Source organism: Hyperoodon ampullatus (assembly GCF_949752795.1).
Source record: "Hyperoodon ampullatus genome assembly, chromosome: 2".
Classification (NCBI taxonomy): Eukaryota; Metazoa; Chordata; class Mammalia; order Artiodactyla; family Ziphiidae; genus Hyperoodon; species Hyperoodon ampullatus.
In genome coordinates this window covers 105401847-105427915 of record NC_136915.1, presented here as the reverse complement: position 1 = coordinate 105427915, position 26069 = coordinate 105401847, and the positions used below count along the sequence as shown (strand labels likewise).

Sequence of the window (26069 nt, the reverse complement as noted above, 5' to 3'; positions counted from 1 at the left end):
GTTCAGAAGCTTGTTTACCTTATTTGCATTTATTTTCTTAAATTACCAACCTCACAACTTTTTGTTATTATTATTTGTGTGCAAAGGGAATATTGTGAAATTCAACTATCCCATTTTATAAAAAATATTTTTGAAATACAGCAATTTTTCTTAAAATGTAAACAGCAAATCCCACCTATATAAAAAAAATCTTCATTTCTTAGACTTCTACAAATAATTGGTTTCTAACCTAATAAAGATATTAGAATTTGAACAGGATCATTTATAATGCTGACCATGAAAGAAGAGATAAAGAGAGAACAATTGTATTATCTGATCAAGAAACTGAACTTTGTGAGGGTAGATGTGGGAAAAAGCCCTCAGTTTAACTAAAAACATGATGCCATGAAGAATATGTAGAAATTATAATATGTATTAGCGATAATACTGAGAAGTTCTTTGATATAAATAACAGAGAAACTGGTCTGGAAAAATTACTAATGAGTGCACGCGCTCACTTACACCTTAGAGCTGGACTTATGAATTAAAAAAATATAAAATTTAAATATACAAAATAAAAACTCAATTTTTAGCAGCATATGTTTGGAGGGTCTCCAAGCTGGGGTTCATATTATAACTCTGTCCTTTACTAACTGTGTTACTTAGGACCAGTTACTTCACCTCTGAGCCTGAGTTTACTTATCTCTAAAATGGGGATGATCATAGTCCCTACCTCAGTTCCTGACACATAACAAGAGCTCAGTGAGTATTTGAGGATGGAAAAAATTAATTTCATGAAGAATAAATTAAATAATGGACATTAAGTGCTAGGCACATCCTCAGTGTTCAGTGTTGTTGCTGGTGCTAGTTACACTCCTCAGTTGTATTGCTTAGTGAACCAGTGCCAACCTGAAGAGAGATTATTAAGGATGCACTGAAGGGCTGAGTACTTAATTCTGTCCTCTTTTTACATGCTTAATAACAACTTAGTAAATGATTACAAAGTATGACTTACCAAATTTGTAGATGATAAAAAGCAGGGAGGATTTACAGGAGACATTGGATGATAGACTAAAGATTTTGAAATATCCGAACCGACTGGAAGTATGAGCCAAAGAAATGAAAAAATCAACAGGGATGAATATAAAGGTCTTGCAGTAAGTTGAAAACATTAATTACCCAAGTTCAGGATGGGGAAGCCCAGTCTGACAACACTTTTTATATAAGAATTTGCTGTCTCAGTAAAATGGCATTATCATCTCCTCCATTTTTCATGCAAAAAAACTTTAGGGTTAATACTTTCCTCTTCCTTATTCCCCACGTAAAGTCTGTCATCAAGCCCTAAATAGATCTTGAATCTCTCTGTATTACCACCACCTCCAGCCTAGCCTGTGCTGCGTCATCCCCGGCCTGGACTACAGCCATTGCCTCCCTCCCAATTGGTCTCCTACAACCATTCTTTACTTGAATCTGTTTTCCACACGTAGTAAGTATTTGCTTTTTAAACTATAAATCCCTTCTTATTACTCCCCTGCTTCAAACCATTTAGTGGCCTCTCATTACACTTTAAGTCCTAACTCCTTAAACTGGTCTCCAAGTTCTTGCAAGGTCTCACTCACTTACTTCCAGGTCCCCTTTTACCTTCCTCAATGTACTTGAACCAGACTGATCTCTCATTGCCTTGTCATCCAGCTCCTTTTCAATTTTGCATGTGCTGTTGTTCTTTCTCTCAATTCTTAACTCTTAATCTTAAGTCTTTGCTTATATCTCTTCCCCAAAGCACTATTTCCTTTTACTTCAGAATCACTCATGGTATATGCTCCCAACCTGTGGTACTTGTCTTTGGTGCTCTTAACACAATTGTAATTTTGTAAATTGTTTATATAATTATTATGTCCCCATTAAACTTTGAACTCCTTGAGGACAGGAACCATATGTCTTATTGGCCTCCACGTTCCCAGTACCAAGTATAGTAAAGGCATCCTTTCAGTAGCTGATAAATGAATGAATAGAAGTTCCCTGGGATTTTAACTGACTAGACTCCAAGATGATAATGCATCATTTCTACTGAAAACACTAAGAGTATCAGATGCATCATTGCACAACATCACAAGTGAAGGTTTGTAATCAGCTTAAAATAAACTGTTACATTTATAAGATGTTTAATGTAAACCTCATGGTAACCACAAAGAATAAAACCTATGATAGATACAAAAAAGATAAAGAGAAAGGAGTTAAAGCATACCAGTTTAAGAAAAAGAAAGTAAGACAGCAAGAGAGGAATAAAGGATAGGAGACTTAAAAAAAAAACTCAGAAAGCAATTAACAAAATGACAGTAATTACCTAATAATAATTATTTTAAATGCAAAAGGACTAAATTCTCCAACCAAAAGACACAGAGTGGATGAAGGATAAAAAAAGAAAGAAAGAAAGAAAAAATCCAACAATATGCTGCCTACAAGAGACCCACTTTAGCTTTAATGACACATACAGGCTGAAAGTGAAGGAATAAAGAAAGATATTCCATGCAAATGGAAACCAAAAGAGAGTAGGCATGGCTATACTTACATCAGATAAAATAGACTTTCAGTCAGAATTGGTCACAAGAGACAGAGGTCACTATATGATCCAAGGGTCAATTTATCAAGAGAATATAACAATTGTAAATATATGTGCACCCAACATTGGAGCACCTAAGTATTTAAGGCAAATATTAATAGAACTGAATGGAGAAATAGATGGAAATACAGTAATAATTAGGGACCTCAATACCCCACTTTAAATATTGGATAGATCATCCAGACAGAAAATTAATAAGGAAACAGAAGGCCTGAATAACACTATGGTCCAAATGAACCTAAGTCATATACAGAATATTCCATCCAACAGCGCCAGAATATACATTCTTCTCAAGCATACATGGGACATTCTCCAGGATAAATCATATTGGGCCAGAAAGCAAATCTTATCAAATTTAAGAAGACTGAGATCATGTCAGGAATCTTTTCTAACCACAGTCGTGTGAAACTAGAAATCGATAACAAAAAGAAAATGAAAAAATTCACAAATATGTGGAAATTTAACAGTATGCTCCTGAAAAACCATTGGATCAAAGAAGAAATCAAAAGGGAAATCAGAAATTATCTTGAGACAATGAAAAGGAAAATACAACATGCCAAACTTATGGGATGTTAAAAAAATGTTTTAAACCAGTTCTAAGAGAAATTTATATCACTAAATGCCTACATTAGGAGAAAAGAACAGGTCAAACAACCTAATTTTAAACCTCAAGGAGTTAAATAAAAAAGGTCAATCTAAGCCTATAGTTAGCAGAGGGAAGGAAATAGTAAATATTAGAGCAGAAATAAAAGAAATAGAAACTAGAAAGACAATAGGAAAAAAGCAACAAAAAGAGTTGGCTTTTAAAAAAAGAGAGACAAATGTTTAGCTAGACTAACCAAGGGGAAAAAAAGGACTCAAAATTCTAAATGGAAGTGGAGATATTACAGCTAACACCATAGAAAGACAAAAGATTATAAGAGACTACTATGAACAATTATTTGCCAACATATTGGATAACCTAGAAGAAACAGATAACTTCCTAGCAAACATGCAACCTAATAAGACTGAACCATGATGGAACAGAAAATCTGAACAGACAAAAGGAGTAAGGAGACTGAATCAACAATCAAAAACTTCCCAACAAAAATAAGCCCACAACCTGATGGCTTCCCTGGTGAATTCTACCATACATATACATATAGAGAAGAATTAATACCAATTCTTCTCAATTTCTTCTGTGAAAAAGTTGAAGAGGAGTGAACGCTTCCAAATTCATTTTACAGGGACAGCACTACCCCGATACCAAAGCCAGATAAGTATGTTACAAGAAGAGAGATTCAAGATGGCGGAGGAGTAAGTGGACATGGAGTTCATCTCTCTCTATGGATGCATCAGGAATACATCTGTGTAGATGCAACAGTTCTCACAGAACACTGGCTGAAAACTAGCAGAAGACCTTGGACACTGGAAAGGACTATAAAAATCCCTGCATAACTGTGTAGGATGGAAAAAAAGAAGGGAGAAGGAGAAGGAGAGGAAGTAGGACAAGACCTGCACTCTGGGTCAGGGGAGCTGAAGCAGAGATGCCCGAATTCGGGGAAACCCCCTCTCCGACGGGGAAATTGATTGGGACAGAAGGGCAGCATTTGAGGCTGTCAGAAGAAGGTGAAGTGGCCAACCTGTGGCAGACGGGACAGAGTGAGAAATACACAGGTGGTCCATACCTCAGGCCTATGTGCCCCGGACTGAGATGTGTATTCACAGGTGTGCAAGGCGGCTGGGAGCTGGTGCATGGGGACTGGAGAACAGGCCCAGAGTGAGAACTGCTGTGGGCTGTGGGGAGATGGACTGAGGGGACAGGAGGGAGGAAATCTGCAGCAGGGAATGCCTGTGGAGGAAGACTGGACTGCCATGGAAGCAGGGCGCTATTGCTGAGTCACAAGATGGGGGAGGAGCCACTACTGTAACCTCTTCCCACATGCCAGCGCCTGCTGACGACAATAAAAGAAGCCCACTCAAGGCTGGCTCTCTACGCTGGCTGCCAAGCAATAAAAAAAGCCCCATCAGAGCTGGCCCTCACGTGCTGGCTTCAGGGCAAAAAAAAGAAAAAAAAAAAAGCCCTGTCAGGGCTGGCCCTTGCATGCCTGCTGCCGGGTGCCAGAAAAACCCTGGCTAGGACTTGCCCTCATGTGCTTTATGCTGGGTGCCAGAAAAGGCCCTCACTAGGGCCATATCTCTTGTGTCTGTGGCTGCCAGCTTCCCTGTGCATTTGGGGCTGTCGGTGCTCCCACGATCCAAGCAGTCATACCACCTCTGCACCCGGTCCTCACGAGGGCAGACCCTAGAGCTCCAAGGCAACCTCAGGACCAGACTCCTGTGGGTGGACCACACACAGAGGTGGGAATAAAACCAGAGCTGAACCCCAGTGACGGGGTGACTGAGGAAGATCAAAAATCCTTCCATCAGCTGTACAAGCTGCAGACTAAATCCCTGCAATCAGTTAGGTAGATCCTGCGTCTAAGGAATATCTGAGTAGACAATGAGTGTTCCCACAAATGAAAATGGTTTAGCTCTGGCAGCTGTGGACATTGGGGGCAGCACATGCAGGAATTGGGCCAGATCAGGGTCTGAGTGGTGCCCACAGGGCCCACAGAAGGTCTAGAGACCAGCCCAGAGGCAGAGGAGAGCCTCTTGGGGAGGCGGAGGTAGACTGTAGCTCACGGCGTGTGCAAGGACACTTAGAGCAGAGGTGCCAGGGACACATAATTATTACTATTAATTTCATTGTTTTGATTCATTCTGTTCTTGGTTCTAGCTTTTTTTTCCTTGGTTTTTTGGTTTTAGGTGTTTTTTTTTTTTTAACTCTTTTGGGATCTCCATGTTTTATAACATATTTTTACTGTCTATTTTTTTATACATTTGCTTTTACTTTGCTTTTCTGTGTTCTTTTCCCTAATTTTTTTCCTTTTTCTTTTTCTTTAATATATTTTCCTTTTTTAAATATATATATATATATTTCTGTTTCTACTTTGTTTTTCTGTTTTCTGTGTTTTTTCCCTTTTTATTTTATTTTATTGTTTTTTTAATATCATTTTTGTAAGTTCTGTTTCGTTGCTTTATTCTTCAGTGGTCACACTGCTTTGGTTTTGTCTTTAAGTTATGTGTTTTTGTTAGTTTTAATCCTAATTGTTTGATTTCATTTTTGAGTTCTTCCGTTTGTCTGGTTATTCTCTTGCTTTTTGTTTTATTTGGCTCTGTTTTTGTTTCTTTTATGTGTGTGTGTGTTCCTTGTTTCTCTTTTTGTTTGATTTTGTTTTTACCATTTCTCCAGGGTTTTGTTTGTCTTTTTTTTCCTTAAATATACTTTCTATTTTTTTAAATATTTGTTTCTACATTGCTTTTCTGTTATTCTGTCATCTTTCCCCGTTTTCTTTTTCTATATCATTTTTGTCCGTTTTTTCTGTTTTTTTGTTTCATTCTTCAGTTGGCACTCTGCTTTGGTTTTGTTTCTGGGTTTTTGTCAGCTTCTTAATTGTTTGATTTCATTCTTGGGTTCTTTTGTTTGTCTGGTTGTTCTCTTGCTATTTGATTTATTTTGTTCTATTTTTCTTTCTTCTGTGTGTGTGTGTGCTTCTTTGTTTCTGTTTCTGATTGTTTGATTTTAATTTATAGCATTTGTCTGGGGTTTTGTTAGTATTTTTTTTAATCCCCTTTATTGCCGGGATGAGTGAATTGTGGGGTCTTGGTCCTTTGACCAGAAGTCGGGCCAGAGGCTCTGGAGTGGGAGCACTGAGTCCAGGGTGATGGAACACTACAGAATTCCTGGCTCCAAGGAAGATTAATCACTGAGAGATGTCACGGAAGCCTCCATCTGAATCCAAGACCCATCTCCACCCAACTGCCAGCAGCTCCCAGCTGCTCACGGCAAACAACAAACAAGACAGGAACACAAACCCACCCGTCAGCTCACAGACTACCTAAAGTCATACTAAGCTCACAGACACCCCAAAACACACCACCTGACCTGGCCCTGCTCATCAGAGGAAAAAGGACTCAGCTCCACCCTCCAGAGCGCAGGCATCAGTCCCTCCTATCAGGAAGCCTACACAAGACACTGGACCAACCTTAGCCACTGGGGGCAGAGAACAGAAGCAAGAGGAACTATGACCCTGCAGCCTAGGGAAAGGAGACCTCAAATACTGTAAATTATGTAAAATGAGAACACAGAGAAATATCCTACAGGTAAAGAAGCAAGGTAAAAACCCACAAGACCAAATAAATAAAGAGGAAATAGGCAAACTACCTGAAAAAGAATTCAGGGTAATGATAGTAAAGATGATCCACAATCTAGAAAATAGAATAGAGGAAATACAAGAAACGTTTAACAAGGACCTAGAAGAACTAAAGAGCAAACAAACAGTAATGAACAACACAATAACAGAAATTAAAAATACTCTAGAAGGAATCAATAGCAGAATAACTGAGGCAGAAGAACTTATTAAGTGAGCTGGAAGATAGAATGGTGGAGATAACTGCCACAAAGTAGAATAAAGAAAAAAGAATGAAAATGGAGAACAATCTCAGAGACATCTGAGACAACATTAAGCACACCAACATTTGAATTATAGGTGTCCCAGTAGAAAAAAAAAGAAAGGGTCTGAGAAAATATTTTAAGAGATTAGAGTTGAAAACTTCCCCAACATAGGAAAGGAAGTAGTCAAGTCCAGGAAGCACAGAGAGTCCCATACAGAATAAACCCAAGGAGGAACATGTTGAGACACATATTAATCAAACTAACAAAGATTAAACACAAAGAAAAAATATTAAAAGCATCAAGGGAAAAGCAGCAAATAACATACACGGGAATCCCCATAAGGTTAACAGCTGGTCTTTCAGCAGAAACTCTACAGACCAGAAGGGAGTGGCAAGATATATTTATAATAATGAAAGGGAAAAACCTACAACCAAGATTACCCAGCAAGGATCTCATTCAGATTGAACAGATAAGTTAAAACCTTTACAGATAAGCAAAAGTTAAGAGAATTGAGCATCACCAAACCAGCTTTACAACAAATGCTAAAGGAACTTCTCTAGGCAGGAAATACAAGAGAAGGAAAAGTCTTAACAAAAACAAACTCAAAACTATTAAGAAAATGGAAATAGGAACATACATATCGATAATTACCTTAAATGTAAATGGATTAAATGCCCCAAACAAAAGACACAGACTGGCTGAATGGATACAAAAACAAGATCCATATATATGCTGTCTACAAGAGACCCACTTCAGACCTAGGGACACATAAAGACTGAAAGTGAAGGGATAGAAAAAGATATTCCATGCAAATGGAAATCAAAAGAGAGCTGGAGTAATAATACTCATATTAGAAAAAATAAACTTTAAAATAAAGACTACTACAAGAGACCAGGAAGGACAATGATCAAGGGATCAATCCAAGAAGAAGATATAGCAATTGTAAATATCTATGCACCCAGCATAGGAACACCTCAATCCATAAGGCAAATGCTAACAGCCATAAAAGGGGAAATCAACAGTAACACAATAATAGTAGGTGACTTTAACACCCCACTTACACCCATGGACACATCATCCAAACAGAAAGTAAATAAGAAAATGCAAGCTTTAAATGACACATTAGACCAGATGGACTTAATTTTATATTTATAAGACATTCCATCCAAAACCAATAGAATATGCTTTCTTCTCAAGTAGACACAGAACATTCTCCAGGATAGATCACATCTTGGGTCACAGATCAAGCTTTGGTAAATTTAAGAATATTGAAATATCAAGCATCTTTTCCAACCACAATGCTGTGAGACTAGATATCAATTACAGGAAAAAAACTGTAAAAAATACTAACACATGGAGGCTAGACAATAAGCTACTAGACAACCAAGAGATCACTGAAGAAGTCAAAGAGGAAATTAAAAAATACCTAGAAACAAATGACAATGAAAACACGACGACTCAAAACCTATGGGATGCAGCAAAAGCAGTTCTAAGAGGGAAGTTTACAGCAATACAATCCTACCTCAAAAAAGAAAAATCTCAAATAACTTAACCTAAAGCAGTTAGAGAAAGAAGAACAAAAAAACCCCAGAGTTAGCAGAAGGAATGAAATCATAAAGATCAGATCAGAAATAAATGAAAAAGAAATGAAGGAAACAGTAGCAAAGATCAATGAAACTAAAAGCTGGTTCTTTGAGAAAATAAACAAAATTGATAAACCATTAGCCAGACTCATCAGGAAAAAAAGGGAGAAGACTCAAATCAACAGAATTAGAAATGAAAAAGGAGAAGTAACAACTGACACTGCAGAAATAGAAAGGATCATGAGAGACTACTACAATCAACTATATGCCAATAAAATGGGCAACCTGGAGGAAATGGACAAGTTCTTAGAAAAGTGCAACCTTCCAAGACTGATCCAGGAAGAAATAGAAAGCATGAACAGACCAATCACAAGCACTAAAATTGAAACTGATTAAAAATCTTCCAACAAACAAAAGCCCAGGACCAGATGGCTTCACAGGTGAATTCTATCAAACATGTACAGAAGAGCTAACACCTATCCTTCTCAAAGTCTTCCAAAATATAGCAGAGGGAGGAACACTCCCAAACTCATTCTGAGGCTACCATCACCCTGATACCAAAACCAGACAAAGATGTCACAAAAAAAGAAAACTACAGGCCAATATCACTGATGAACATAGATGCAAAAACCCTCAACAGAATAATAGCAAACAGAATCCCGCAGCATATTAAAAGGATCAACACCATGATCAAGTGGGGTTTATCCCATGAATGGAAGGATTCTTCAGTATATGCAAATCAATCAATGTGATACACTATATTAACAAACTGAAGGATAAAAACCATAGGATAATCTCATTAGATGCAGAAAAAGCTTGTGACAAAATTCAACATCCATTTATGATAAAACTCTCCAGAAAGTAGACATAGAGGGAACCTACTTCAACATAATAAAGGCCATATATGACAAACCCACAGCCAACATCATTCTCAGTGGTGAAAAACTTAAAGCATTTCCTCTAGATCAGGAACAAGACAAGGTTGCCCACTCTCGCCACTATTATTCAACATAGTTTTGGAAGTTTTAGAGCAATCAGAGAAGAAAAAGAAATAAAAGGAATACAAATTTGAAGAGAAGAAGTAAAACTGTCACTCTTTGCAGCTGACATGATACTATACATAGAAAATCCTAAAGATGCTACCAGGTAACTACTAGAGCTAATCAATGAATTTGGTAAAGTAGCAGGATACAAAATTAATGCACAGAAATCTCTTGCATTCCGAAGACTATGGAGACTGAGATTCATGATACTAGAGATGAGAAGGAGGAAGACAATATATTAATGGTGTAAAGCAATATGGTTATTATCCTAAGGATGGCAGTCAGCTGTTTGCCATTTAACTGAATACAAAGTAGAAAATTGGGGCCTACGATACAGAATAGTGAGTAGAGGACAAGTAAGTTGTTCCCATGATATTTGCACACACTAGACTCTTGCTGCATTAGTTGAATGAAAACATACATGAATTAATGAGCAAATGTGGAATAATTTCCTAGTATTTATGTTTCTTGAACATTGGGTTATTACTGAGAGGGGTTGAAAAACTCTTTTATCTGGTGAAATGAAAAGAATAGAGAGGCAATTAAAGAGGGGCCTTCAACAGTCAAAAAATAAAAAAAATAAAAATAAATAAAACATTCTCTCTCCACAAAAAAAAAAAAGAAATCTCTTGCATTCCTATACACTAACAACAAAAAATCAGAAAGAGAAATCAAAGAAACACGCCCATTTACTATTGCAACAAAAAGAATAAAATACCTAGGAATAAACCTACCTAAGGAGGCAGAAGACGTGTATGCAGAAAACTATAAGACACTGATGAAAGAAATCAAAGACAATACAAACAGATGGAAAGGTATACCATGTTCTTGGACTGGAAGAATCAACATTGTGGAAATGACTATACTACCCAAAGCAACCTACAGATTCAATGCAATCCCTATAAAATTACCAATGGCATTTTTCACAGAACTAGGACAAAAAGTTTACAATTTGTATAGAAACACAAAAGACCCTGAATAGGCAAAGCAATCTTGAGGAAGAAAAATGGAGCTGGAGGAATCAGGCTCCCTGTTTTCAGACTATACTACAAAGGTACTGTAATCAAGACAGTAGGGTACTGGTACAAAAACAGAAATATAGATCAATGGAACAGGATGGAAATCCCAAAGAGAAACCCACGCACATCTGGCCACCTTATCATTGACAAAGGAGGCAAGAATATACAATGGAGAAAAGACAGCCTCTTCAATAAGTAGAGCTGGGAAAACTGGACAGCTACATGTAAAAGAATGAATTTAGAACACTTCCTAACACCATACACAAAAATAAACTGAAAGTGGATTGAAGACCTAAATGTAAGGCCAGGCACTATAAAACTCTTAGAGGAAAACATAGGCACAACACCCTTTGACATAAATCACAGCAAGGTTTTTTTATGACCCCCCCCCAGAGTAATGGAAATAAAATTAAAAATGGGACCTAAGGAAACTTAAAAGCTTTAGCACAGCAAAGGAAACCATAAACAGGACAAAAAGCCCTCAGAATGGAAGAAAATATTTGCAAATGAATCAACTGACAAAGGGTTAATCTCCAAAATATACAAGCAGTTCATGCAGCTCAGTATCAAAAAAAACAAACAACCCAGTCCAAAAATGGGCAGAAGACCTAAATGGACATTTCTGCAAAGAAGACACACAGATTACCAACAAACACATGAAAAGATGCTCAGCATCACTAATCATTAGAGAAATGCAAATCAAAACCACAATGAGGTATCACCTCACACCTGTCAGAATGGCCCTCATCAAAAAATCTACAAACAATAAATGCTGGAGAAGGTATGGAGAAAGGGAACCCTCTTGCACTGTTGATGGGAATATAAATTGATACAGCCACTATGGAGAACAGTATGGAGGTTCCTTAAAAAACTAAAATAAGTACTACCATATGACCCAGCAATCCCACTACTGGGCATATACCCTAAGAAAACCATAATTCAAAAAGAGACATGTATCCCAATGTTCACTGCAGCTCTGTTTACAATACCTAGGACATTGAAGCAACCTATGTGTCCATTGACAGATGAATGGATAAAGAAGATGTGGCACATGTATACAATGGAATATTACTCAGCCATAAAAAGGAATGAATTGAGTTATTTGTAGTGAGGTGGATGGACCTAGAGCCTGTCATACAGAGTGAAGTATGTCAGAAAGAGAAAAACAAATAGTGTATGCTAATGCACATGTATGGAATCTAAAAAATGGTACTAATGAACCTAGTGGCAGGACAAGAGTAAAGGACCAGACGTAGAGAATGGACTTGAGGACATGGGGGGGAAGGGGAAACTGGGATGAAGTGAGAGAGTTGCACTGACATATTTACACTACCAAATATAAAATGGATGGCTGTTGGGAAGCAGCTGCATAGCACAGGGAGATCAGTTCAATGCTTTGTGACGACCTAGAGGGGTGGGATAGGGAGGGTGGGAGGGAGGCTGAGGAGGGAGGGGATATGGGGATATATGTATACTTATAGCTGATTCACTTTGTTGTGCAACAGAAACTAACACAGCATTGTAAAGCAATTATACTCCAATAAACATACTAAAAATAAATAAAAATTAATTCTAAAATAACGTTCCTATAAAAGGAATTGTTAGTAGTTATAATTTTACAGAGGATTTTTATTGGTTCATTAAATACAAAATAATTGATGTATGATTGCATAATAAAGTTTTTTTAATTCTAAGAAAAAAAAGACACTGCAAGAAAAGAAAACTACAGGACTATATCTCTCATGAATATAGATGCAAAAATTCTCAACAAAAGAGTAGCAAACAATACAACAGCACTTTAAAAGAATCACACACTGTGATCAAGTGGGATTTATCCTTGGGATGAAAAGATGGTTCAATGTACACAAATCAATAAATGTGATACACCACATTAATGGAATGAAGAGTGAAAATTACATAATCCTCTCAATAAATGAAGAAAAAACATTTGACAAAATTCATCACCTTTTTCGTGATAAAAATTCTAAACATGTTCAATGTAGAGGGAACATACTTCAAAATTCATCACCTTTTTCATGATAAAAATTCTAAACATGTTCAATGTAGAGGGAACATACTTCAACCTATCCAGAGCAATTAGGCAAGAAAATGAAACAAAAGGCATCCAAATCAGAAAAGAAGTAAAATTATTACTGTTTACAGGTAATGTGATCTTATATAGAGAAAATTGTAAAGACTCCACCAAAAGCTGTTAGAACTAGTAAATCCAGTAAAGTTGCAGGATACAAAATCACATGCAAAAATCAGTTGCATTTCTATACAGTAACAATGAACCACCTGAAAATGAAATTCTGAAAACCCATTTTACAGTAGCATCAAAAAGAATAAAATTCTTACTAATAAATTTAGTGAATAGGTAAAAGATCGGTACACTGAGAACTATAAAACATTGATGAAAGAAATTGGAGAAGACATAAGACATAAATGGAAAGATAGCCTGTGTTGGTTGATTGAAAGAATTAATATTGTTAAAATATCCGTACTACTCAAAACCATCTATAGATTCAGTGCAATCCCTATCAAAACTCCAATGGTATTTTTCACAGAAATAGATAAAAGAATCCTAAAATTTGTATGGGACTACAGAAGACCCCAAATAGCAAAGCAATCTTGAGAAAGAGGAGCAAAGCCAGAGACAACACACTTCCTGATTTCCAACTATACTACAAGGCTATAATAGAACAGTAACAAATGGGACTACATCAAACTAAAAAGCTTCTGTACAGCAAAAGAAGAGGCATTTTCCCAAATGAGACATGGATGGCCAATAGGTACATACAAAGGTGCTCAATAAAAACCACAGTGAGATATCACCACACACCTGTTAGAATGGCTATTATTTTAAAAATGAGATAACATGCTGTTAAGGATGTGGAGAAAAGGGAACCGTTGTGCACTCATGGTAAGTATGTAAATTGGGATAGCTGTTATGGAAAACAGTATGGAGGTTCCTCAAGAAAATTTAAATGGAATTACTGTATAGTCCAGAAATTCCACTTCTGGGTATAAATCCAGAGGAAATGAAATCATTATCTCAAAGAGGTATCTGCACCCCAATGTTCATTGCAGCATTATTTACGATAGCCAAGGCATGGGAACAACCTAAGTGTCCATTGATGGATGAATGAATAAAGAAAATGTGGTGGTGGTGTGTGTATGTATGAACTGTGTGTACATATTATATAATATATAATATACACAGTGGAATATTTTTCAGCCATAAAAAAGGAAATCCTGCCATTTGCAACAACATGCATGGACTTTGATGGTGTTATGCTAAGTGAAATAAAGTCAAAGGCATATTGAATGATCTAATTTATATATGGAATCTGAAAAAAGCTGAAGTCATAGAAACAATAGAATGGTGGTTGACAGGGGTGGGGGAAATGAGATGTTGGTCAAAGGAACAAACTTCAGGCTATAATATGAATACTAAAGTTGTACAGCTTGGTGATTATAATTAATAACACTATTACATACTTGAAGGTTGTTAAGAGAGTAGATCTGAAGCGTTCTCTCTATAAAGAAAAGTAGTTATTTGAGGTGATAGATGCGTTAACCTTATTGTGGTAATCATTTCACAATATATACATATATCAAGTGACCATGTTGTACACCTTAAACATGGTCATTTGATATATGTATATATTGTGAAATGGTTACCACAATAATTATACAATGTTATATGTCTATTATGCCTCAGTAAAGCTGAGGGGAAAAGTACAGCATCAGAGTCAAGAGAGGCTGTTATTTATTCTGTCCTGTTAGGACCCCATGCTGCATAGTTTTCATCTTATTTTTATTATTACTTTTTAAGTGCTAAACTGGGATATACCTAAAAGAAAATGATTAGCATAGTAGACATTGTGGAAACCATATTATTTGAAGGAATAGTTTAAAGAGCTAGGATTAGCATAGAGAAAAGAAGATTTGAGGGAAATATGACTTGTTTGAGTGAATTAGGCCAAGATGTTTTTCAAGATATCCCACCTTCTGGATATATCTGATTCACCTGAGGTACCATTTAGTTTATTGCTTTATCCCTGGTATTTCCTCTAAACTGGAAGTTATATCTAATGGAAATCAAGTTTGGCTAAAATATTTCATAGGTGAGGTTGTGTTGTGTACTTAATATTGTCTCATATTAGAAGATACATGAAATCTGATTGACCTGTTAGTGGACCATTATTAAGAGGCTCTCCAGATTAGAGTGATGACAGTTTGATCCTTCCATTTGTACAGTTATATTTTATCCTTTGCGGCTGAAAGGTAATCAATAAGATGGTGTTTAGGCTCTATGAGTATCTAGTTCCTCATTGTACATTCACATAATGGTTTTAGCAACAATTTATAGCCCTAAATTATAGTTTGGGTGGAAATAAAATTCTACGTTAGAAATTATTTTCCAGATTTTTAAGGCATTGCTCCATTGTTTTCTATTTTCATTATTGCTCTTGAAAAATCTCATGTTATTATTCCTGATTCTTCATATGTTACTGGTTTCTTTTCTGGAAACTTTATGATCTCATCTTTATTTCTGATGTTTCTTTAATTGAAATTTAAGTGATTTGAGTAATTTAAGTGATGTGGCTTGGTCTGGTTTGGTTATTCCATGGGCTCTTTGAGTCTAGAAACTCGTATCTTTCCATTATGGGCAATTTCTTGTTTTATTTGTTTAATAATATCCTTCCCTCTGTATTCTCTGTTCTGTCTTCGAAGAAACTTTATTCGATGCTGTACCTCCCATTTCATCCTCCAAGTTTTATATCTGTTACCTCTTATTTTCCATCTGTTTATTTTCTGGAAGATTTCCTCAACTTTAGCTTTAACCCACTATTGAACTTTTTATTTCTGCTGTCATATATTTTTCACTTGGCTATAACAATTAGATAAGTGCTTTTTCCTCTTCTCTGAATATTCTGTTTTTCATAACATTCTGGTTATGTTTCAGACATACTATGTCTTCTCTTACCTCTCTGAGAGTAGTAATTATGGTGTTGGGAGTTTTTTGGCTTGTTTTTTGTTTGTTTGTTTGTTTTTTGTGGTACGCGGGCCTCTCACTGTTGTGGCCTCTCCCATTGCAGAGCACAGGCTCCGGACACACAGGCCCAGTGGCCACGGCTCACGGGCCCAGCCGCTCCACGGCATGTGGGATCTTCCCGGACTGGGGCACGAACCCGCGTCCCCTGCATCGGTAGGCGGACTCTCAACCACTGTGCCGCCAGGGAAGCCCTTGGCTTGTTTTTTAAGTTTCCTTCCCTAAATTGCCTATTTTTTTTTTTAGCATTTGTGCCCCCCCCCCCCCATTTGTGAGAGGCTTTCCTCACTTCCTGGTGATCCTCAAGTGTCAGCATATTCAAGAGAGAGGAATTGAGAAGGTACTGGGAAGCTTTGTGTGCATGGGCTTGACAGATCTGGAAGCAGATGATGAGCAGGAGCCCTGCTGTTTCATTGGGAGAACATCTCTCATTTATCAGAATCTGTAGGTCCTTTGGTTTGAGCCACTTAGTCTCCTGGAAGGGAATCTTCCAGGGGTATAATCATGGATGTCTGCTTTGGAAGCCAGTTAGGAGCAGAGATCTAGAGCCATTACTGTTGAGTATAACAGTTTAATCAAATCCCCTCTTTTCAGCTGTGCCTGGGGTTCTAGAGTCCAGAAGCTCTGGTGCAGCATCTCCCAAGAATAAACCTTCCTGTTACTGTGGTGGTAAAGGAATCATCACCTTGCTGTGCTGGCTGGGGGAGGGGTTGTTGCAGATTTTAATGTTTTTATGCAAACATTTAACTCAGCCTCCTCTTTTTAGTCCCACTTCACATCATAGCCTTCAGAAGTTCTTAGGACCTCCAATTTCTGAGCCTTTTTAGTGTTCTGTAGTAATAACAACAACAATAATAGCTAATGCATGAATGCACTTTGCATATATTAACTCATTTAATCCTGTGAAATAAGTACTACTAGTATCCCCCTTATATAGGAAATTGAGGCATGGAGAGGCCAAGCGCTTGTCCAGAGGGTCACAGCAGGAACATGGTGGATTCAGGATTTAAATCAAAGCAGTCTATCTTCGATCCAACACTGCCTTTCAGAACAGACCAGCTTGCTTCATATTGGTCACCCCATTTCTGCAAGCAGTTATGTTTCTCTGCTTTGCTAAATCAGTTGCTTCTAGTCTATTGACTTTATTCCTTCTTCGAAAATTTTAATGATGCTTTTCTGCTTCATGTTCTCTCCCATCCTCCTTGTCTCTGTTTTTATACCTATTGTATTGCTTCACTGTCATTTTGGGATCAGAGACAAATGTTTGTATTCAATCCATATTTTTAAGTGGAATTTCTCAAAGTTCGTAATACTTTCTGTGTTTCATGCATTGTTCTGTTGGTTTGCTGGGGTTTTTTTTTCCTAACAGCTCCATGACTTATATATTCTCCCTTGTTCCCAGGTTGCCGGACAGGTGAAGCAAAATTGACAAAAGGATTTAATCTAGCTGCCCGGTTCATCATTCACACAGTGGGACCTAAGTACAAGAGCCGCTATCGCACAGCCGCTGAGAGTTCCCTATACAGCTGCTACAGAAACGTACTTCAGCTGGCAAAGTATGGCTAACTCAGTTCCTAGACATAGCATGCCATACATTGGTAAAGGCCCTGGTTTTAAAATGAAACCTAGCTATGAAAGTCAAATTTTGAGGGACTTAAATAATTTAGGAGGACCCTGAAGATAGAATTAATCATCTTCTCAAACGTGTCAGAGTAAGAGGAATACATTTGGGTGACTTGAGAATTTAACCCATTCCCATTTTACTTAGTTCCCATTTTACTCGGAATATATTTCCCCCAAATGGTGCAGTTAAATTATATATTAATATAATTTTTACTTAGTGCAGTTGGGTTATATATTACAGTAGATTCATTGAAGGGACAGGGAAGGAGAATATAAGCTGCATTTTTTATTATTTATTATGAATGCTTAGAGTATAGTTTTTGTGTTTTCTGTTTGATTGCAGAGAGCAGTCCATGTCTTCTGTTGGATTCTGTGTCATCAATTCTGCAAAACGAGGTTACCCTTTAGAAGATGCAACACACATAGCACTTCGTAAGTAAGGTTGGGGGTACTGTACATAAATTTTAAAAAAGTTTTTTATCACTAGTTAAATAGTTGCAGCCAAAGAAGATTTGTTGATTAACTGATTGTGGCACTCTGGCAGGAAGTTTGTGTTGACAAGTTGCAGAGCTCTCAGTTTACTTTCTAGGTTTGACATTTTTATCCATTTGAATAAAGGCTTAGAAAATTTGCCTGTTAAGTTTGAAAATTATACCACTGAGAAGTATGGCCAATGCATTGGGTATCTGAATCATAATTCAGAATAATCTTAGCAGGCAGCAACAATGAAGTCAAAACAGATTTTGTAATATCAGATTGATATAGCACTACCAGTTTAAGCAGTAGCTTTCATATGTGCTATTTGAATGTAAAGCCCTGCATTTAGATTTTAAAAAGACTGGGCTCAATCATTATGAGCCAGAATGTTGTATATGTAATATAAAAATATGATGCTTAGCTCGAGAGAGTCCCTGATCTCACTGTATTGTATACAGGTTCAGACCACACCTAGAATTTTGCATCTAGTTCTGGCTGTCATATCTCATGAGACTGACAAACTGCAAGGCAAACAGTTTGAAGCATTAGTGGTGTTTCTCCTAAAGAAGAACCACTTTTAGCATATATGGTGCCCAAATATATGGAGTTGTCTCATGTGGACTTATTCCATACTGTATTTTTAGAGCAATAGTTCTTAACTATTATGACTTCTTTGGAATTCATCATAAACTACACTGAGCATCTGATGAAAGAAAGCTGTGGGCCCTTTTCCCAGAGGAATGCACATACAGAGGGAATTTACATGCTATTTCAGGAAGTTCACAAATCCTTGTAAAGATTGTAAATAAGATCTCCAACTGTAGAAGACAGGTCTAAGACCAAGTGACAAGGAAGAAGATTTGTTCCCCTTTGAGATAGGACTATCTGAAATAGAAAGTTTTTTTTTTTAATTTATTTATTTTATTTATTTATTTTTGGCTGCGTTGGGTCTTCGTTGCTGCTTGCAAACTTTCTGTAGTTGCGGCAAGCGAGGGCCACTCCTCATTGTGGTTCATGGGCTTCTCATTGTGGTGGCTTCTCTTGCTGAGGAGCATGGGTTTCAGGTGCTCAGGCTTCAGTAGTTGTGGCATGCAGACTCAGTAGTTGTGACTCGCAGGCTCTAGAGCGCAGGCTCAGCAGTTGTGGTGCACAGGCTTAGTTGCTCCGTGGCATGTGGGATCTTCCTGGACCAGGGCTCGAACCTGTGTCCCCTGCATTGGCAGGTGGATTCTTAACCACTGCGCCACCAGGGATGTCCCAGAAATCTTTTCTTTTCATCTCTGTATTTCCAATGCTTTCATATGTTAGGAATGCTTTACATATGGTCCTTGCTGAAGAAATATGTATTTTAAAAAGGGATAAAAGAAATTCCATTTCACTTCAACAACCTTGTGTTTTAGGTAGGGTAGTCTTTTAGGTATTTGTTTTACAAATAAAGAGGCTCAGAAATTTATCATTTTCTTAGGGTTATTGAGACTTGGAACATATATCCAGGCCTTCTGACTCCCAAGTCTAGTAACCTCTGTGTTGTACTAGATAATTCATTATGCTTGAGTTAGGACTGCTTCGGTGGGAAACTACTGTTATAGCTAGCCTGCATGTATTCTGAATGGTGCCTTACCAAAGCAAAGTTCCTACCTTTATATAATTCTCCTTGGCAAGGCTTTTGTCAGGTCTTAACTTTCTCTGGTTTCGTTTAGCCTGTGCCCCATATCTAATAGCTTGAGATAGGCCTTTTATGTCTCCATTTTTTATTAAAGTAATTACATGGATTAGAATTTAAAGAGACACCATCATTTTGTAGAAAAGGCTCTGAAAAGGTAGTCAAGAAGACTGGTTTTTGGTCCCAGTTCTACCAGTCTAACTCTGGCTCTGTGGCCCTCAGATAAGTCACTTGATACAGTACCACAGAGGAGTCAGCTTTGAGCAATAATTGTAGTAACAGCAGATAAAGATCAAAAGTAGGTATAAGTTCATAGTTCCTATGAGTCAGGAGTCTGGCTCAGCTGACTCTTCTGCTTGGGGTCTCCCATGGCAGCAAGTTAGGTGTGGGCCAGACAGTTCATCTCTGGAGTTCGGGGGGTACTTCTAAGTTCATGTGGTTATTGGCAGAATTCAGTTTCTTGCAGTTGTGGGACTGGAGGTCCCTGCTTTCTTGCTGCCTGTCAGCCGAGGGCCACTCACAGCACTTAGAGACCACCTGTACTTCCCTGCTACGTGACCTTTTCCCAACAGGGCAGCCCACTTCCTCCAGGCCAGGAGGAGAACCTCTTCTTCCAGGCCAGGAGGAGAACCTCTTCTTCCATCAGCCAGCCAGTGCCTCACGCCATGTAACTCAACCACAGAGGTGACATTCTTCACTTCTGCTGGGTTCTTCCACATTCGAGGGCAGGAGATTCAACCAGGTTGTGACTCCTTGGACGTCATCTTAGAATTCTGCCTATCACAGGGTAGAAAGCCAGCCCACTCTTCCTACCTTGAAATTGTCAACCAGAAACCCAGCATGTGCCTTTGTAAATGGTCCCTCAATTAAATTCTCCTCAAGTTACAAAGAAAAAAAGTAGGTATAAGGGACTTTGATGAAGCAATTTCTAGAAATTTAATTAGCACAAAGGAAATGTAAAGCTTTAAGATAAGCAGGTTAACTTGTATGTTATAAGACCTGCTTGACTTATTACACCTTAAATCTAATAGCAGAACTATAGCATCTCATTAGAAAAGACACACACACACACACACACACACACACAGTTGTGCCCTTTGCTCACATACTTTCTAAGCATCTGGGAAATAAATGGCTTTTAGGCTTTTGTAGCATATGTGGGCCAAGAACAGATCTGAGGCTGTAACTCTTAAGTCCTTAGTTCCAAAAGCTTTCTTACTTATTAAACTATTATTGAAATTTATTTCATTTGAAATCTAAGTAATATCTTCTTGATAGATGTAGTAAGTTATTTATCTTTTTTATCTTAGTTCATGTGCAGTTCAGTTCTTCTCCAGAAGAAACTTAAAGAAACATCTACATTTAGATAAATTTATCATGTTATTTATTCATTCAACAGAACTCTGAGTGACTACTATATGCTAGGCCCTGTGCTGTATAGAAGAGGATACAGTGGTGAGAAAAAAGGCAATGGTGTTGTTCTTACTGTGTTTCCAGTTTGGAAATTTTAATGTCACACATGTCATTCTCACCAGTTAAAGAGTTTTTACTACAAGTTAGGCACATGGCATCCTAGTTGGTTGCAAAGAATAGTGCACAGTACAAAAACCTTATAGCCTTGATATCACTTTTCTTTTTCTCCTTTTTGCAGAATTACTTTTCTGAGTGAACTGTGCTGCTGAGGGAATTCAACTTGGTTACTAGTTGGCATCGAACATTGTCTTCCAAAGGAAATGCCACAGTTATACACTGGGAAACTATTTTGTGTAAACATTAAAACTTGGTGTCAAAGTAAATAGAATGGAAGAAAATAGTTTGTTTTTTTTTAATTTCATTTTTTAAAAATTATTAAAGCAGAATAGAGGGAGAAATGAAAAAATTTGTCTCCTGACAAAAGAGAAGTAGGAAGATTTGTTCAGTCCTTCAACAAATGGGTCTCCTCTATTAGGCTCTCAAGACACAGTAGTAAACAAGGCAAGCAATAGGTTGATAACCAGAGTCATAAAATGTTCATTCAGTTACTAGTTACTTTTGAATGATTGCTTGCCATATTCCTAAGGTGTGCTAGGCCCTAGTAATAATATATTTTATTTTAAAGATTTTTTTTTATGTGGACCATTTTTAAAGTCCTCATCAAATTTGTTACAGTATTGCTTCTGTTTTATGTTTTGGTTTTTTGGCCCTGAGGCATGTGGGATCCTAGCTCCCCGACCAGAGATCAAACCTTCACCGCATTGGAAGGCAACATCCTAACCACTGGACTACCAGGGAAGTCCTAAGGCCCTAGTAGTATTAATGTTAAGTTTACTTGGCCTTCAGAAAGCTCACAGTCTAGATACAAAATGCTATGCGAAGTTCACAAATAGAGGCCTGTTTAAAAGATTATAGGAGGAGCACACAGAAGGATGGAATTCTATACAAAGGAGATGGCTTTTGACTGGGCCATGAAAAATGAGTAGGAGTTCACTAAGAGAGGGTCATGGTGGATGAAAGGTATTCTAGTCAAAGGCAACCATGCAGGCAGAGATAGGGTAACATCAAAGTAAGTGGCATATTCGAAGTACAGCAAAGAAGCCAATGGCTAAAGCATAAGATAGGTGGGAAGAATAGCTGGAAATAGGACTAAAGGGCAGGGGTGGAGGGGTGGTCAGTTGTTAGGGTGTGGAGAGCCATGCTATGGGGACTTTGGATCTTAACCTATAAGCAGTGCAGAGCCATCGGAAATGGTTAGTAAGGAGGGTAACATAAGATAACTCAGGCAACAGTGAATATGTAGGCTTGGAAAGAGAAACAAAAGAACAGTTGAAAACTTATTGCCAACGTCTTTGTTAGCATTGAGAGCCTGAGAGCAGCTGGAAGAGAAAAGGAATGGCTGTTAAAAATATTAGCAATAGAATTTAAAGCACATGATAACACATTGAAAATGCAGAATGAAGGGAGAAGTGAAGGAAGTGTCAGAAGAATTCAGGATTCTAGCTTAGGTGAGTGGTTGGATGTTGCTGTGTAACTGAAATAAGGAGTACAGGTAAAGGAGCAGATGTTGGGGAGAGATGGAAGTCAGGTTTGGACCTGTTGGGATCAGGCTTGGATATGCTGAGTTTGAGGTCTCAGTTATCTGGGCAGATATGCCCAGAAGGCTGTAGGAAATTTCAGGTCTTCTGTTCAGAAAACAGAGTATAAAGATTTGGAAGCCATCAGCATGTGGAGTATTATCTAACAATCAAATTAGTGAGCTCAAGAAACTATATATACCAAGAAAATTAAAAATATGGAGGACAGAACCTGGAGAGGACAGTATTTTTAAAAGGTGGGGTGTGGGCATCTAGAGAGAGATTGCAGGTAAGTTAAGGACTGAGAAAAGGCCACTAGTTCTCATTATTAAGAAGTTTATAGAGAAAGAATAAGGATAAGATAGAAATTAAGAAAAAATAATTCAGTTTTGGTTCAATAGGATATCGACAGGGATAAAGAGCTGAGGAGGACATCTAATACTGTAACTGATTAATGGAAAGGCACTTGTGCTTGACCATTCTGGTCAGAGAGAGAGGCCCCAGAGAATAAAAAGAATATACTGGATAAGGGAGAATTGTCTGCAGTCAGCATCTTCTATCGCCAGGCACTATTTACTGGCAATAAAGCAGTAAATAAAATAAAGCTCTTGCTGTCGTGGAGCTTTCATCTAATGGATGGGGCAGGGAGGGTGGGAAGGATATACAATAAACAGGAAACTCCACGAAATGTCCAGAATAGTTGCTCTGTAGGAAAGCAAATCAGGGAAAAGTTTTGTGGGTTTTTTTTGCAGCATGCAGGCCTCTCACTGTTGTGGCCTCTCCCGTTGCGGAGCACAGGCTCCGGACGTGCAGGCTCAGCGACCATGGCTCATGGGCCCAGCCACTCTGCGGCATGTGGGATCTTCCCAGACCGGGGCACGAACCCGTGTCCCCTGCATCGGCAGGCGGACTCTCAACCACTGCGCCACCAGGGAAGCCCCAGGGAAGAGTTTTTAAATAGGGTGACCTGGGGAGGCTTTACTGATAAGGTGTCACTGAGCACAGACCTGAATGACACGAGGAGTGATCCCTTACAGAAATAAAACTTTGAAGGGTTTGATTTTTCTTCACAATTAATTTCTTATTTATTGAATTAATCTTTCTATTTTCTCCTTAGGCACGGTAAGGAGATTCCTCGAAATTCACGGAGAGACTATTGAAAAAGTAGTATTTGCTGTCTCTGAACTTGAAGAGGTATTTTGCTAATTACCTTGCATTGTTTAAATCTTATTTTCACTTGTAAGTGTTTACCTCTGTCTCTTCATTATCTGTTAACTGAATTGCCAGCAGGGAAATCCTAATTATCTGTGCACATATTTGGTAGTGGGGCTTACCATCATTTGTTGAAAAAAACTATACTGGAGACTAAAAGCAAGTCAAGAGGAGCATTTTGTTCATGTTTTTCACTGGTAAACTGTTATCACACAGTAAAATCTTATAAGGTGGAGTTGTTCTGATTTACTCACTATATTAGCTCTCAAGACAGCTCAAGGCATCGCCTCATGACCTAAGCACTGGGTGCCTGGGCAGCATAACTGGAAAACCACCACTGCTGGAAAAGCCTTGTTATCTCTGTGACCTGGAAACAGGTGACAGCCTAGTGGCTAGTATTGAGTAAGTTGTGAGGTTTATGGTTTGTTATGTGTGGTTAGGTTTAGTATGTTTCAATTTAATTTAGAGCTGTTTTAGGAAATAAGTTCTTTTTTAAATCTTATCAAGCTTTATTTAGCTTTAGTGTGCTCTGTCCCATTCAGCTTGTATTATTTCTGAGCTTTGTGTCCTTGGGCAAGTTTTGTGTCCTCTCTGTGCTTTGAAAAAAAATGAATACTAACAGTACTTATGTCATAGGAGTTTTGTGATAAATGAATTAATACATGTGAAATAGCCATTCAAAGTATATGTAGGTACATATATGAGATATAAACCATTTTGAATTTGCTGAAGTAAGACACATTTACCATGTTTGCTATCTCTTCTTGTTTCACCTGGTTTACCTATTCATTCATTCTCTCAGTGACCTATTAATGAATTCTAGGATATATCAGGTTTACTCTACTGGGTTCTGGGAATACACCAGTGAATGAGTCATGGTCGTTGTCCTCAAGGAACCCACTGTCTGTTGGTGGGGACAGACAGGTCAGATAAGTTATGATAATTGTGGTAATGGAGGTACGGGAAGGACAGGAGCACACAACTCCAGCCTGGCATGGGGTTAGGAAATGCTTTCCATAGATAGTGATATGTAAGTTGAAATCATTGTAAAAGGTAACTAAAATTTTCCAAAGGAAGGGCAAATAACAGTAGTCATACAAGCATAAGCACAGGCATATAAGTAAGAAATAGCAGAAAGGGTGTAGTGTATTGCATAAAATGTGAGGCTAGGAGTGGCAAAAATGAAAGTTAGGCAGGGGCAAGATCACTCAAGGCCTGGTATCTCATACTTTATCAGTCATACAATGGGAGAACATAGAAGAGCTCCAAGCAGACGAATGATGTGGTCTAACTTCTATATTAGCTATGTGGAGGATGATTTTGAAGGAGAAAGACAAGTGACAAGAAGAGATAATAAGCGGTTGTAATATTCCAAGTGAGAAATGATCAGGCCTGAACAAGGGCACTGGAGGTGTTGAAACTTAAAAAAATATTAAACAAATTCAGCTGGAGTTGGAGGTCACAAATATGTAGGGGAAAAGAGAGAGGGAAGTTAAGGATGACTCCTAGGTTTCTGGCTTGGATGACTAGATAATGATGCCACCAGTGAGATAGGAGGTAGAAAGGGGGGAAAGTTTTAGAGAGAGGAGAAGGGGTGAAGACAAGTTCTATTTTGAACATGTAGAAGCCTAGGGGGTAACTGTATCCAGCTGATGATCAGCAGGCCATTGTGCTTGTCAGTCTAAAGCTGAGGAGTGAAGTCTGGGCTAGACATTTGACCATGTCATAGAATAGGATACCAAGTAAGGTACCAAGGTAAGATACCCTGTTCTCAGGGAGTTTGTAGACTAATAGTTAGACTAATTAGTCTACTAATAGTAGACTAATAGTTAGATAGCCAGATAAACAAAGACCACCCTGAAGCGTGGCAAGTGCTGTGCTGGGAGTGTACATCACAGTGCTGTGGCAGTCTATCAGGGCACCTAAGCCAGACCCAGGGGAACAGAGAAAAATTCTTCACCTGCAGTATACCTGAAAAAAGTAGCCATTAACGTTTATCATCTAGGTCCAATGGACTTTTTTTTTAAGTCATTTTATGAATAATTTATTGAATAATAAAGGGATAATAAAAAACAATTTGATAAGGTATTTCAGTAAGAATTGAAATGTAACCAACCTTTTTATATCAAGTAAATTTTGTTGCACAAACATCGTAAAAGATGAAAGAATACTGTCACATCTTTCTAGTAAGATGTTCTTATCACAAAATCCTGTATGGTCAAGTTCTTCCTATAGTGACTCACTGAATGAGATGCTATATTTCT

At 37.9% G+C, this 26069-nt stretch overlaps 1 protein-coding gene across 1 annotated transcript in view; it reads left to right on the top strand.

The window, feature by feature from the left end:
- GDAP2 (ganglioside induced differentiation associated protein 2) overlaps positions 1-26069 on the top strand; it is a gene marked incomplete at its 3' end in the record, with an annotated part of 70421 nt that overhangs the window by 10607 nt on the left and 33745 nt on the right. The window contains exons 4-6 of the mRNA XM_079696623.1: positions 17183-17336; positions 17747-17835; positions 23711-23787. Coding sequence (XP_079552749.1) covers positions 17183-17336; positions 17747-17835; positions 23711-23787 — 320 coding nt within the window. The remainder of the gene's footprint in view (positions 1-17182; positions 17337-17746; positions 17836-23710; positions 23788-26069) is intronic.